At 39.6% G+C, this 13,819-nt stretch overlaps 1 protein-coding gene across 1 annotated transcript; it reads right to left on the reverse strand.

Moving 5' to 3' along the window:
* Nucleotides 1–1,988: 1,988 nt before the first annotated feature.
* Nucleotides 1,989–11,371, reverse strand: LOC122767710 (E3 ubiquitin-protein ligase MARCHF9-like). The gene is made up of 5 exons (XM_044023161.1): nucleotides 11,052–11,371; nucleotides 10,078–10,975; nucleotides 5,117–5,272; nucleotides 4,165–4,357; nucleotides 1,989–3,071 (listed from the first exon to the last, which is right to left on the reverse strand). The coding sequence occupies exons 2-5, from the start codon at nucleotides 10,420–10,422 to the stop codon at nucleotides 2,743–2,745; spliced, it is 1,023 nt and encodes a 340-aa protein (XP_043879096.1). The 5' UTR covers nucleotides 10,423–10,975; nucleotides 11,052–11,371; the 3' UTR covers nucleotides 1,989–2,742.
* Between the last annotated feature and the right edge of the window lie 2,448 nt (nucleotides 11,372–13,819).

Below are 13,819 nucleotides of genomic sequence, written 5' to 3' on the forward strand. Positions count from 1 at the left end.
GAGTCGCGGCGTTGTGTCGTCATCAAAAAGCGTAGCTGCAGCCCGGGTTGCCAGGTTTGCTCAGTGTGTTCCTCTGGTTAAATTAAGGTGCAGTCTCTCCACCCCTATATTTTATTCATATAATAAGATTATATTCATCTTCATGAGTACATATGTACCTTGATTTGAAGTTTAACTTGGAGTGAAAAACAACAAAAAACAAAACAAAAGACAAAAAACATCAAACACAAGTTGACATATTTTTAAAAAGTAGTGAGAAGTCTAGACTTATAAAATCCCACTCATTCTCCATTATTTATATTATATTTTTTATCCCAATTCTTCAATCATTATTGCTAATACTAATAATACTACTATTTATAATTAGAATAGCTTTAATAAAAATCTTGAAATACACACACCACTTAGAAAAGGACATAAACAAGTAGACCAAACAATAATTAACAATAAATAATAAATAATAACATGTGTAAATAAAGAAATTAATTAACACCCCCAACTCATCCCTGTATCCTACAAAAATATGATCTTTATATTTTATTTTAGTGATGACTCATCACCCAGACTATTCTACAGTTTTACACCACAGAGTGAAATGCAGAATATTTTATGTTTGGATGTCATTTATCCATTTTAAAATGATCCTTCTCTCTTAATTGATAAACCCGATCCATGAACATGTTTTGAATTTTTTGTGGTAATTGGTTATTATTGGCTTTAATTCTTGACTGACATCGTGGGTTGTTGTTGGTTTTTTTTAATTATTGTTCTATCTTATTATTTCCTTTCATATATATATATATATGTACCGTATATTCATATATGCCAGAGGTTTTGTCTGCTGAATATTAATCCTAACAAGATCAAACCTGAATTGTTTTTACTGACCGATACAGTATATATATGATATACTGTACACAATCAATGTTTTTTTTGTATTTAGTTGTCTTTCACACTGTGAACATGCATTAAATCTGTGAGTCTGTGGACACACATCTTAGGTGTGGTTATTTCCAGATAGGATAGACTGATTTCCACCAGCTGTTTGAGAATAAGGACGAAGCCGACACAGAGTGAGAAAGACTAAAAAAGGAGAGTGGGTGCATGTTGTTGACAAAGAGATCACGCAGCCACAGAGAGGCAGGGAGTTGTTGAACGCAGAGAGATACAAGGTGAAGTGTTTACAGTGTTAGGAGGGGGAACCTTCTGCTTCTAAGCGCTATGGTGTGACAGACTTGACACTTCATCAAGTCATGATTATTGGCTTCTCAGTAATGATTGTATTGGATGATACTAGGTTACATTTAAATATGACTAACTGATGTTTTTTTGTTTTTAATAGAGGTTGGGCCCACACCAATGACTGTTCCAGCTGTAGACTAAATTATGCAAATGTGCTGTTATGAAACACAGCACTAGTGTAGTCAGATCAGCCATTTGAATATTTGCTGATTCATCTGTTACTGAACTCTAAGAAACTAAATAAAGATACTTAAGGAAGAGTTCCTTGAATCTGAGTATTTTTTAGTATTTTGCAAATACATAGTTTTATACTGCTGTATTTTGTACTTTGTTTTTGATACATTTCTTAGTTGGGTATTTGGTATTTTATTTTACGTTTAGATGTATTGCCAGGATGTGTCCCTGAGGAAGACACTTATCACTAAATGAATGCAACCACAAACAAATGTGCTGGATGAAAGTGGCTGTGAATGGATGAAAAACCGAAGGCCAAATACATTTTTACCATAGCTAGTGCTATATTGTGCCTTCACATTATATATTAATCTGATCATTGCTCGTTTTTTCTCTTCTTTCGATAGAAATAAAAATCTTTCCATTCGTTTTCATCCACTTTCACTGTTTGGTGTAATTTGTATTCTTTTTGACACTTGTGGGACACAATCTGCATGTTGTGGGACGCAATCCCGCCCCCCCCAAAAAAAAAAACAACACAAAAACAAAACTGACAATACATTTAGTTTTCTTTAAAAACACCACCGTCTTTATTATAAAACAGGAAATGTTGTTTAGGGATAATTTAAGCAATTGGGTAAGATGTAAAAAAAAGATTGGGCTTTTTCTCTGATTCATTGAAACCTGTCTGGGAACATGTGGAATAAATCCCAGCTGACATATGGTAAAAATGGACAGGTCAAATGGACACTCTCAGATTCACACCTACAGTCAATTGAATTAACCTCCACATGTTTTGGACACATGGAGAGAACATGCAAACTCCACACAGAAAGGCCCTTGGTCAAACCGGGATTCGAACAGGTGACCTTCTTATGGTGAGGCAACAGTGCTACGCACAGCCTCAGCATGCAGCATGGATTAAGTCATTTCTAACATCAAATACACTTTAAAATTTAGAGACGGATCAAAATTGACAATAGCAATACAAAAACAGCTCAATTACACTGTGTAATGACGGTAAAATGCTGACAGCTTTGAGAATCAAAGCTTTTTCTTTTATTAAAAAATTAGCTTTTTTTTCCTTTAATTCGTCATGAGATCAAAGACTCGGGTAAAAAAAAAACTGTATGTTGTCCCTTTGTGTGAACCTCAGATTTATTTCTGGCTGTTCACTTTGAGCCTCAGGGTATTCATCAAACAAAATATAAAACTACTTGTGAACGGGTTTATGTGGCACATAAGGATTTTTCTTTCTTCATTTTTTTTAAATTCTAAGTATATTTTACTTCCTTCTTAAACACTAAAGGACATTTCATCCCAGCCTCATACAGTGGTCACCCTCATGACCACTTCTTGGTTTGCATTGTGCAGGTGGTTGGGTCTTAACTGACTGAGGATGTACAAAAAGGTATAGCCACAGTGGTGGTGGTGGAGAATAGTCCTGACGTGCCGACTCGCCTGCCGCTCGCCGTCTGCGACCGTGTGAGACGGATCCCTCACGACAACGTGACCAGCGCCGCCTTTACTGCTGGAACTGGAGGGGTCACCTAAGTCCTTCGCTTTCTCATAATTCAGCACTTTCCACTGCTGGTTCACAGCCTGCCAGCGCTTAAAGATCCGGTAAACAGACGATCCCTCATGGATTATAAGGCCTGTGCACAAGGGGTGGAGATAAGGGTGAGAGGGAGGTCGGGCAGGGACAAGAAACAGTGTTCCATATAGTATTTAAGCATTAAGTACAAGAAAGGACTAAAATGTACACAGTAAACAGGAACTATGTGGTTTAACAAACACAGAGATTAAATGGCAGTAAGACAAACACGTAGACAGAACACAACCAAACAAACACGCTGGGTTTTATTAGTAATCACGTTCAATAAATGGAAATATAAAGCTACATTGTGTAACTTCTGTCGCTTTTCCCACCGGACTTAAACCACGCCTCAGGTGACCCCACGGAGCTTTCTGAAGCTTTCATCATATGTTTCTGTATCTCACAAGCGCACTCATGTTTCACAGGGCCGGGGTTATTTCTTCACCTCAGGTTCTCTTTCAACATTCCTTTGTACATCTCACGACCTCGCACAACCGAGGTTAATTCCTTAACCTAAAGTCTGCTGCTGTCACACAAAGAAAACCCAACACGGACAGTCGTGTTCAGTGGAGCTGATGGACTTAATTAGGATTGTGCAAAGTCAGTGGTTTGAATGCAGTGGACATTAATTAATGCCGAAAACCTAAACACTCCAGCTTTATAGCATCAATAATACCTACATGTTCAAACAATGTTTGTGCATTCTTAAATATTATACATATTCTTAACATGGCAACAGTTTTGTAATAGGGAGGTAATATTATCTTATTTTACCATACCATAATAACTATATCATAGTGATGATAATATGTAGATAATATAACAGTGATACCGTGTTTATCCAAATGAATATGGTAAAAGCTTGGTAATGAGAATCGCTATAGGTGTAATTCTGATGATAGTGTTTGTGAACTAAAATTGATTATATTCATAATCCTTTATGTCCCACACACATTTCTCAATGTTATTACCATTATTTTAGTTGGTGATTACCATAAAAACAACATGGAATTGCCATAATATTCTTCCCTCGTTTACAAAATGATATTGTTACTGTGCTGCCTAGAGTATAGCACAGATTTGTGAAGCTGACCCTTTCCTATTGTGACCACCTGCTGTGAGACATGACAGCTGCAGTGTCCATGTCTTACCTACGCAAACTATGTCCATGAAGCCATACATGCCGTAGCATATTTGAAAGAGCAGGTCCTGCCGCTGCCATTTGGCCGACGGGCTGAGAGAAGACCACACCAACCAGGAGATGCTCGCCAGGAGGAACAAGGAACCCAGGAAAATGGCCGCGATCTGCACCTTCTCAATCACAGTCAGGGAGATGGACTGCCACTGTACGGACACACAAGGGTATCATGGCTGGTCAAATTCTTCATCAAGTGAGAGTCAGTGTAGTTTGTAATTGTACAATATGGGACAGGCGTAATATCTCGATTAAATAAACAAGATGTATATAACAGAGATTGCCTTAATGGGCTGTTTAAGATATTCGGGGAGGGTCATTGAGATTTCATAAAAATTAACTTTAAATTTCAGTTTTGTGATTACAGGGTCCACACAGAGGGGTAGTGGTTAGCACTGCTGCCTTGCAGCAAAAAGACCCAGGTTTGTGATTCAGTCAGAACAAGGGCCTTTCTATGTGCTGTCCCTGGCTGCTGGGATTGGCACCAGCAGCCCTGTGACCCTCAGGTGCAGGATAAAGCGGTACACAAGGAATGGATGAATTATGTGTAATCCTGTAGGATGATACAGTATATAGCGCTGTGATCTGAGGTTGTGGTGGCCACCGTGTTCTTATGTTTGGGAATAGCTGGTATACAAAAGACAAAACTATGGTATGGCCTTAACTGCTCTGTTTCAGATAGTGGTGATTATTGGATTATTTTGGATTAACTATTAACTGTAAATGGTTGATACCTGATAGTTGATGTGATAGTGACTTGTGTTCTATCATCTACCTGAGCCTCCATCAGTGGAACAGCAGGTCACAGTGACTCAATAATGCCAATCATAACATTACTGACATTTAAAATGATAGTTTAGCAAACACTGAAACAAGATGATCATCCGTCACAGAGACACCGACTGTACCTGCAGTGGGTTTTTGGTGCTGATGGCCAGAACCTGGTACTTGAAGTAGCACAGCTCACAGCTCCAGGAGCCTCTCTCACTTATCCAACGTATAAGGCAGGATTGGTGAGTACAGCGCACAGAGCCGGCACAGCGACAGGGGCTCAACAGCTCCCCCTGCCGGAAGCAAAACAAAACTGCGTTAAAAATGCATCAATTTTTTACATTGCTATACCTTCACATATTGGGTACAGAGAGACGTTAAATAATAATAAAATATACAATTTAGACAAACTTGGTAATCAAACAATGTTTCACGATGGTTTCAAGAGATAGCTTTTCATGTAACACCTAATTCTGTCATATTGGCATGAAATGACTCATTGTCTCTGGTATGAGGAGAAAACCCACGTCTCTGCTTCTGCGTTCTTTGCCAGCTGCTTCTATTTTTATGCGTCTTCGCTGTGTGCCATGATTTGCTAAGATTGTGGGACATGGGTCTGTTTCAGAAGGTTTATTTGTTTTACTGGATTCGTCAAGCGTGTGATAAATATAACCGTCACGTGGTGCACTCTCCTGTACCTAATAAAGTGACAGGAGTGGCTCCCAGAGTGGTCGTCTGCTGCTTTAACACGTCTGCATTGATGTGTGGTCCCCTTTAAAGATGGTCTTCTGAATAACTTGCTTGTGATGAGTTATTTGAGTTACTGTTGCCTCTCTATTATTTAAAACCAGCTCTCCTTTGAATCCTGGCATCAAAAATGCATTTCTGCCCAGAGAACTGCCACTCACTGTATATTTTCTCTTTTTCAGCAGTTTCTGAAAATACTCACAACAGCCGTCTGGCAACAACAACCCATGCCACGTTCAAAGTCCCTTCAATCATCTTTCTTGCACATGGTGGCGCTCAGGATGAACTCCAGCAGGTTGTCTTAGACATGTCTACATGCCGCTTTATGAACTGAGTTACTGTCAGGTGATTGGCTGATTAGATATTCATGTTTTCACCTCTGCTGCCATTACTTATTCCTGTGCAGACACACTTGCTATGTTGAACTCTATCTGTCAGTGGCGTATAATTTAAATTATTAAATAATCTCAGAACCGTCTTCCTCTGTATGTCACCATGCTGTTGGATAATCTCACACATGTGGCTGCTTGGAATCACCTTGATATCAGATCCCCATGTCCTTCTTTTTTGTGGTTTTATGTCATTAAGTAATCATGACCCACAAATTGTTCAGAATAAATTTCGTACTCTGAGGAAATTAAATGTATAATGCAGATCACTCACCCTGACAGGTTAAGTGGTATTGTGAAGCTTTTAGAGGACCGATGTGCATGTGGGTTATGTAGCTACATTGGTATGTCTGTCCATATAATTGCCTGTTTCAATTTGAATGCTGACTGTAGTCGAGCGTTGTGGGGCATAACAGGCCCCTAGAATAGTGCATTTCACTGTCCTGACATGTGTGAACATCATCGCCAGTCAGTTCTATTTTATAATAAAAGAAATCATCGTTACAAATTGTTCTAGAAACTTAAATTCATCTAATTGCAGCAGCTTAGTCAGAGCTCAGTGCAGATAAACATTTTTGTGATTTTTGGGGACCAATGATCAAAAATACAAAAAATACAGCAGTAATTAATTATAATAAAGCAATATAAAGCCCATTTAATTATTATTAGGGCTGAAATCAAAATTACAACCACAAAGGCTAATTTAATTATTCTATTTTGGATTCTGTGTTTTTGTTTATCCCATTTCATAAAATGTAACACATGCATGTTAGAAACAATTCATATCGTTGACAGTGTTTAATTCTTGGATGATGTCACATGGCATCGCTTCAGCATGTTAAAAAATAATATAGCAAATCAAATCAAAATCACATCTGTCAGAAAAATCACAATGAGGTATTTACTTCACTAGCGTATGTATAATAAGTGAGCACTTGTATAATGATTGACTTTTGTTGTTTCATTATCTGTTTAGGTCTTTTAGGTATTATGTTTCTATGTTTTATTTATCTTATTGATCTTTAATTCACAGCACTTTGTTTCAGCTGTTTTTAAAGTGCTTTATAAATAAAGTTGGATTGGATTGGATTGATATGCACTGACGTCTTCTCCTTGGATATAATACAACCACTGCTGCATAACATGATGTAGCAGTGGTTGTATCTCAATGTTAAACAGTGAGAGTATATGGGGAAATCTTATTCTGTTTAACCAGCGGCAGCTAACGGCCCTCGTCGATCTCATCTGCATACACAGTCTTCTCATATGACTTTTCTACAGCCTCAAAGAACTCACAGGACATCTGCTGCAGGTTTTTGTTGTCAGCCTGAGGCTCCCTGAGGCCCTCGCACTGACAATGCCTTCACAGATATCAATTTATTTCCTGTCTGACTCCAGGTGATGTGCTAGATCTTTAATCAGTTGAATACCCGCAGGGGAAACCAAAACTTTCTGAGACCTCTGGCTAAGTCTGTGTCCTCAGGGCAGAGTTCATGCACTCAGACATCCACGTTATAAACACTTCCATCAAGTACCAACCCTAACTGTTACTCCTTCAGGTGCTCCTGTAGTTGATGGAATAATCAAGCAGGTTTGATAATAACCCATAAAATGACAACGTATAAAACAGGCAACATCTAAAAATTGTCTTTTGTGTTGAGGAATCCTTCTGTAAAATCTTTTTTCACTGCTATTTTTAAATGGCCCAATTTTGAGCATATGCTACAGTATGTGTATGGGAAGGAAATTCAATTGTTCAGATATAAAATACTCCTCTTTCTTCTCTACAGCCTCTTTGTTAGGAATGCAAACTCGACGCTCACTTGACAGCGTATTTGTCATCTAATAACACTTTACATTACAGTGCAATAACAATATATAAATGTTAATTATTTGTAATCAGGAGGTCATATATATAGTAGTACCATCTAATCTTTCTTCAGTAATCGAGTAAAGGTGCGCTAACAACAACTGAAATTGTATGTGGGGCATCTGGGAGGATGAATTTCAACTTTATACAATGGTAATTATCATTTTTGATGACCAAATGTTTTATAATTAAAAAATGTTAAAATTAAAATGTTATTATTGTAATATTATCTTCATAAATCAGATTATTACTATAATATTGCCTCACTTTGACAAATTATTACCATGTTTTTACTGTATTGCAGGGGTGTCCAAACTTTGATAATGTTAATGATTATGATTTTCTGTCCCTCCCAGACCATAAAGGATACATTATAAAACCGAATCTGTGGGCCATACAAAATCTGACCAAGGGCCGTGATTGGGCCACGGGCCAGACTTTGGACACGCCCGCTGTACTGTAATACAAAATGTTGACTATTTTTCTTTTCGTGGGCTGGCATTTTGTTTCACTTTTGTTGTTGCGTTTATGGTTTGTTTTGATAAAGTTTAAAATGTCAGTACTTGATGTGTTTTCAAAAAAAAAGGACTTGACGCTCACTTGCAGATCTGAAACTGCTGATGACTCATTGTGAGATTTTCAGCAGCATTTTAAATAGCCCGAGGGAACAATCCGCTGATTTTACATGAAGAGCAGTTTAGTTGTAACGAGAGCACAGAGTCAAAACGTTTGTGCAAAGTCTCCTCTGACACTGGAGGAGCTTTTCCATCGTCATGTTAGAGGTGATGTTAGCGCAGGCGTGCGCAATTATTTTCCCCAAGGGGCCACATGGGAAACATCAAATATTGTTGAGGGCCGGACCAAAGGGCTGAACTAATTCTGCTCAATATTAATTTTATCTCTTTATAAAAAAGCAGTAAATTGTATTGTTTTGGTGTAAATTGGGCAACATACAAACACACAATAACTAAAATGCAGATTTTATTCAATTAAAACTGACTCTATTGAAAATATCCAATGACTACACTATATAATGAATATTATTATACTATACTACTGTGGTGTAGTGCAGTGAATATATTGCCTGACACAACCACAACGTTCGTGTTGGTCATTTTTGTGTTTCCATTAGGAGCAGTACAATTTCGATCCCATTTTTTGGCACCCTTCCCTTGGTATACCAAAGTAAATTGAGTGGAGCTAGACCGGCTCAACACTCACCTGATCAAGTGACAGAAAAAAGTCACTCCCTTGCAACCGAGTCGAGGCAATTTTAAATAGCAAAGATGAAGGACAGGAAGAAGAAAAAAAAGCCAAAAACTGAGCAGGAAAGAAGAGAAGCTGGATGTCCTCTATTCTTGTCTTTGTTGTCTTTGCACCGGTACGATGTCACACTAGGTATCAGCCCACACTCCGCCTACCACATAAAGGTACTGTTATCAGTCGAAACGCAAGCCTGACACAGGGCTTTACCATCCTAAACCCTGCCATACTTTACCAAAATGAACTGTACCATGATGGAAACATAACATATGATATCTTGAGAATTTTTGCAGCCTTTTCTGGCAAAGAAACTGAAGTTTAAAAAGCTGCTGGTCCACCTTTTTTTGGTAAGTTAATTTGAGAGTTTGAGTTGAGAACAGTGTGTAGCATGAAGTTGCACCAGTGCCACGACAACAAACGCTGACATTGAACGTGACACACTGGAGGACATGCAGGAGATTCTTTTTTCCTGCTCAGCTTGTGACTGTCACAACAAGACATTGAGATTTGAAGGAGAATAGATTACAGGCGTTTGACTCGACTTCCATGGATATTTACACTGCTTGCAAGGGAGTGACATTTGTCTGGGTGCCACAAATTGGAACATTGGGGTGTTTCCACATTAGGACCCCACCCCCCACCCCAAAAAAACAAAAAAAAAACAGCTGAACTATCCCTTTAACTCCCAGATGAGAACAGTTGGACTTGCTGATGTGCCCATGAGCAAACCAAACCTTAAAGTTTCAGGCGAACCCTGGAAAGCTTAAAAAGCTGACCCCTTAGAACAAAGAAGCTCACATCAGCATTTTTTATTAAGACTTAACTTTACCTTCTCAGGTCCCTGAAAGCAGATCCGGCACTGAGGTGATCGCGTCCCGCTCTCTGAGAGACTCGGGAGGGAAGCAGCGTCCAGGCCTCCTCCTCCTCCTCCTTCCAGGGATTTTTCATCCTCTTTATCCTCAAGTGCCAGGCTGCGTGGCCGTGGGTCAGAGGAGCCGTAATATTCCTCCTCGTCGTCCCGGTGAGAGCAGTTGAGCGGCGGCCAACCGCAGCCTCCTATAAGCCCTCGCATCCTGGTGTGTGTGTGCGTGTCAGTCCTCCTGCTTGATCCAGAGCGCATCAGTAACAACACTTTGAGTTCATTGAAAAACAGCCTGATCCGGTACTTAAACATTCTTCAGCAGCTGGAACCTACACTCCACACACAGACACACAGGAGAGCTCTGTCCCTGAGCCAGGTCCCTCACAATTAACCACCAACATTTTGTATCATCATTACTGTTCTTTTTCTTATGAACTGTTGTTTGTAATTGTATTTATAGCTTCTCCAGCAGCAGCAGTGCTCATATCATTTTCAATTTAAATACAGTACTCGGTCAGAAAAACATGATAGGCTGTAGCAGCCCATGGCTCTTTGCATATCCTGTTGTTATAGCATGTGCACAGCACGCCAGCCAATGGGGACGGATTATTCTTCACGGACAGATTATTTTTCTTCCCAGATTCAATGGAGGCTGAGAGCCACGGACCATGAGGCACCTTGGTTAGAGTCAGCGGGGTCCAGCAGCATCCTCTCATGCCTGTGTGTCAGATGATGCTCAAACGTCTCCTCCTGATGCGTTCAGTCTGCAGGATCTGTCCAAGACTCGCAGCACTTAATGTTTCCTGTTTTTCTTCCTCTTCTTCTTCTTCTTCTTCTTTTCCAGGCGGAGGAGCAGAGAGCGTGTCTGAGAGGGAGGGAGATATGAAATCCTATGAACAACTAAGTCAATTTTCGATTTCTATTTTGAGGTGATCATTCACCTTAAAAGGGATGGAATCACACGCGTGTCTCCTTTGTTGTCTCGCAGTGGCATCAGTTGTTTCCTCTTCATCTCTGAAGCGTCTTCTTCTTCTGTTTTCCAGTTAAAGGCAACAACATCCAGCGGATTTAACCGAGCACATCCAGGCTCAGGCTGCCAGGTTACAAAGTTACAATCCAGCAGCTGTGTGTTAGAGACGGACGAAAAAAGAAAGAAAGAAAGAGAACACAAGTGACAGTTCTCTCCATCCTCGCGCCACAATGGATTCCTGCAAACACTAAACGAGCCGACAGCAGACTGCTACTGGCCCTGCCTTCTGGGCTTGTTAAAAAACAACTGTGCAGCATCATCATCATCATCATCATCAACACCACCACCTTCGTGGTCTTCTTTTTTTTCTGAAAACCAAATCAAAACAAGTCAAATCACTGCAGTATATCATATAGTAAAAAAATAATAGTAAAATGTTTTTGCACCAATCCATCCTTCAACTTCATGAAATACAAAATTAATTTCAAACATAAAATAAAATGATATTTCTCTGTTGTCTGCTGCTATCTATCTATCTATCTATCTACCTATCTATCTGCACTTTTTCAGGTACAAAACCTGGTTTTAGGGTTAAATTTAGGTTTATGTTAGATTTAGGCTAAGGGTTAGGTACTTTGTTGTGATGGGTAAGGTTTGGGTGAGGGACTATGGAATGCATTATTTCTCCTCAAGATATAAAAACTAATTTGTGTGTGTGTTCTTGTATGTGTATCCTCGTGAGGACCAAAAAAACAACATATAAACCATAGCGAGTGAGGACATTTTGGCGGGTCCTCACAACTTTAAAGGACTTCTTTGAGGTTGAGTGTTGGGTTTTAGGGTCTAGGGTATTCAACATGTTGAATCTTCTTCTCTTTCCTTTCCACACTGTGCCCAATGAGATGTCTCTTTTGCATATTATGTACCTACCTGTTTAAGATCAGTAAACATTTGAGTTGAAATAAGTGATGGTTTTACTCCAAGGAGAATCTAAAATCTTGGCAGGTAAATGCAAAGTGTTATGCAGAGAGATGATGAAGATGACATTTCAAACGGTTTCTTCGTGCCATAAATGTTCTAACGCAGGACTGTTCAATTACAAACTCAGTTGGGGAGCATTTTCAAACTGAAAATTTAGCTGGGGCCAGACATTTTCCACAGCCAGTAAGCAGCAGGAGATGACAAACTATAAACCAGCAAAAATGTACATAAGGCCCATCAAAAAGTTCATTTAAAACAACTGTACCTGAACAGAGTCTGAGGCACTAGCAATAAAGATGATTGGATGATACCTGTCCACACACATCTCAAAGTACATACAGTAAAAGTGCACAGTATTAGCAATTTTAAGTTAAATAATAAATGTGTCAAACTCAAAGTGCATTAAATCAAAAATGTGTACAATAGTAGCAAGTGTTTCTTTTCTTTCTTCTTGTTTTCTTTTTGAAATATAAATAACAAATGTAATATATGACCCACAAACATCTCACAGTGTCTTTAACAGAAAAGAACTACCAATGATACCAAAACTATCAGACTACACATAGTGCTGCATTCAAGGTCAGAGTGACTGTGGGAATGTATGTAGGAATCTTTGAAGTGACAGTGAAAAGTCAGTCAGTCATCATTTACTGCTTTATCCTCCACCAGAGGGTCGTGGGAGGTGCTGTACTGTGCCAATCTCAGCTACTTAGGGCGATAGGAAGGGTACACCCTGGACAGTTGGCAGTCCATCGCAGGGCCACACATAGAGACAAACAACCATTCACTCTCACACTCACACCTATGGGCAATTTAGGGTGTTGGACTGTGGGAGGAAGCCAGAGAACCCAGAGAAAACCCACGCACACACAGGGGGAACATGTAAACTCCTTGCAGAAGGCAAGAGTGCTAACCACTACACCACCGTGTGGCCCACAGTGAAAAGTGTGAACGTTTTTTTCAGTGTTTCTGGTGAGACCACAGGATGGGCCACTAATGGCACTTTTCCATTACACAGTTCTAGCACTGCTCAGCTCGGCTTGGCTCGATTCGACTAGTCTAGTAGAACCTGGTAAATGGTGCTTTTTAGTACCTGCTCTGGTGAGGTTCCAAGTAAGCTGAGCCGATACTAAAATGTGACATCAACAGACTGCCGGAAGAGTCATGAGTGTGATGTCCGACTCAAAGAATCAAACCGAACAATGCCGGACTTTAGATTAGTTAAAAAGACTTAAAAATCCTGAAAACACGTTAATCTCGCAAGGAAATGTCTAAAACCTCAATTTAACAGAGGAGTCTGGTGTATTTAGCGACAGCACTGCTGAAAGCTGGCGATCGTGAGCTGAATCCCAACCCGTTCAGCTGTATTTCAGTTAAGTGATTGTGTCAGATGGAGTCTGTGCTCCGGTCATGCAAATCTTCTTAATTAACTGATTGTAATGATTCAGGACACTGAAAACAAGTGCATTGCTCGTCATTAGTTTGTGTTTTGTTTCGCTTATAAAACAACAACATGGAAAACAACATGCCTGATACCAATCAGAGCAGAGCCGAGTAGTGCTAGAACTGTATAAGAGTAAAGCTATAGTGCTGCAGGAAATTTGGGGGCTTGTTACGGCTTCATAGACTTCACAGATCTGAGCCAGTGTGTCATCATCATCATCATCATCATCATCTGTAGGACATTACAGAATGATGTGGTAAACAAGGCTTCAGAGCCAGGGGTCTTTTCATGTCTAAAGTCTTTTCATGTCCCCT

Source organism: Solea senegalensis, linkage group LG4 (genome assembly GCF_019176455.1).
Source record: "Solea senegalensis isolate Sse05_10M linkage group LG4, IFAPA_SoseM_1, whole genome shotgun sequence".
In the NCBI taxonomy this organism is placed as follows: domain Eukaryota; kingdom Metazoa; phylum Chordata; class Actinopteri; order Pleuronectiformes; family Soleidae; genus Solea; species Solea senegalensis.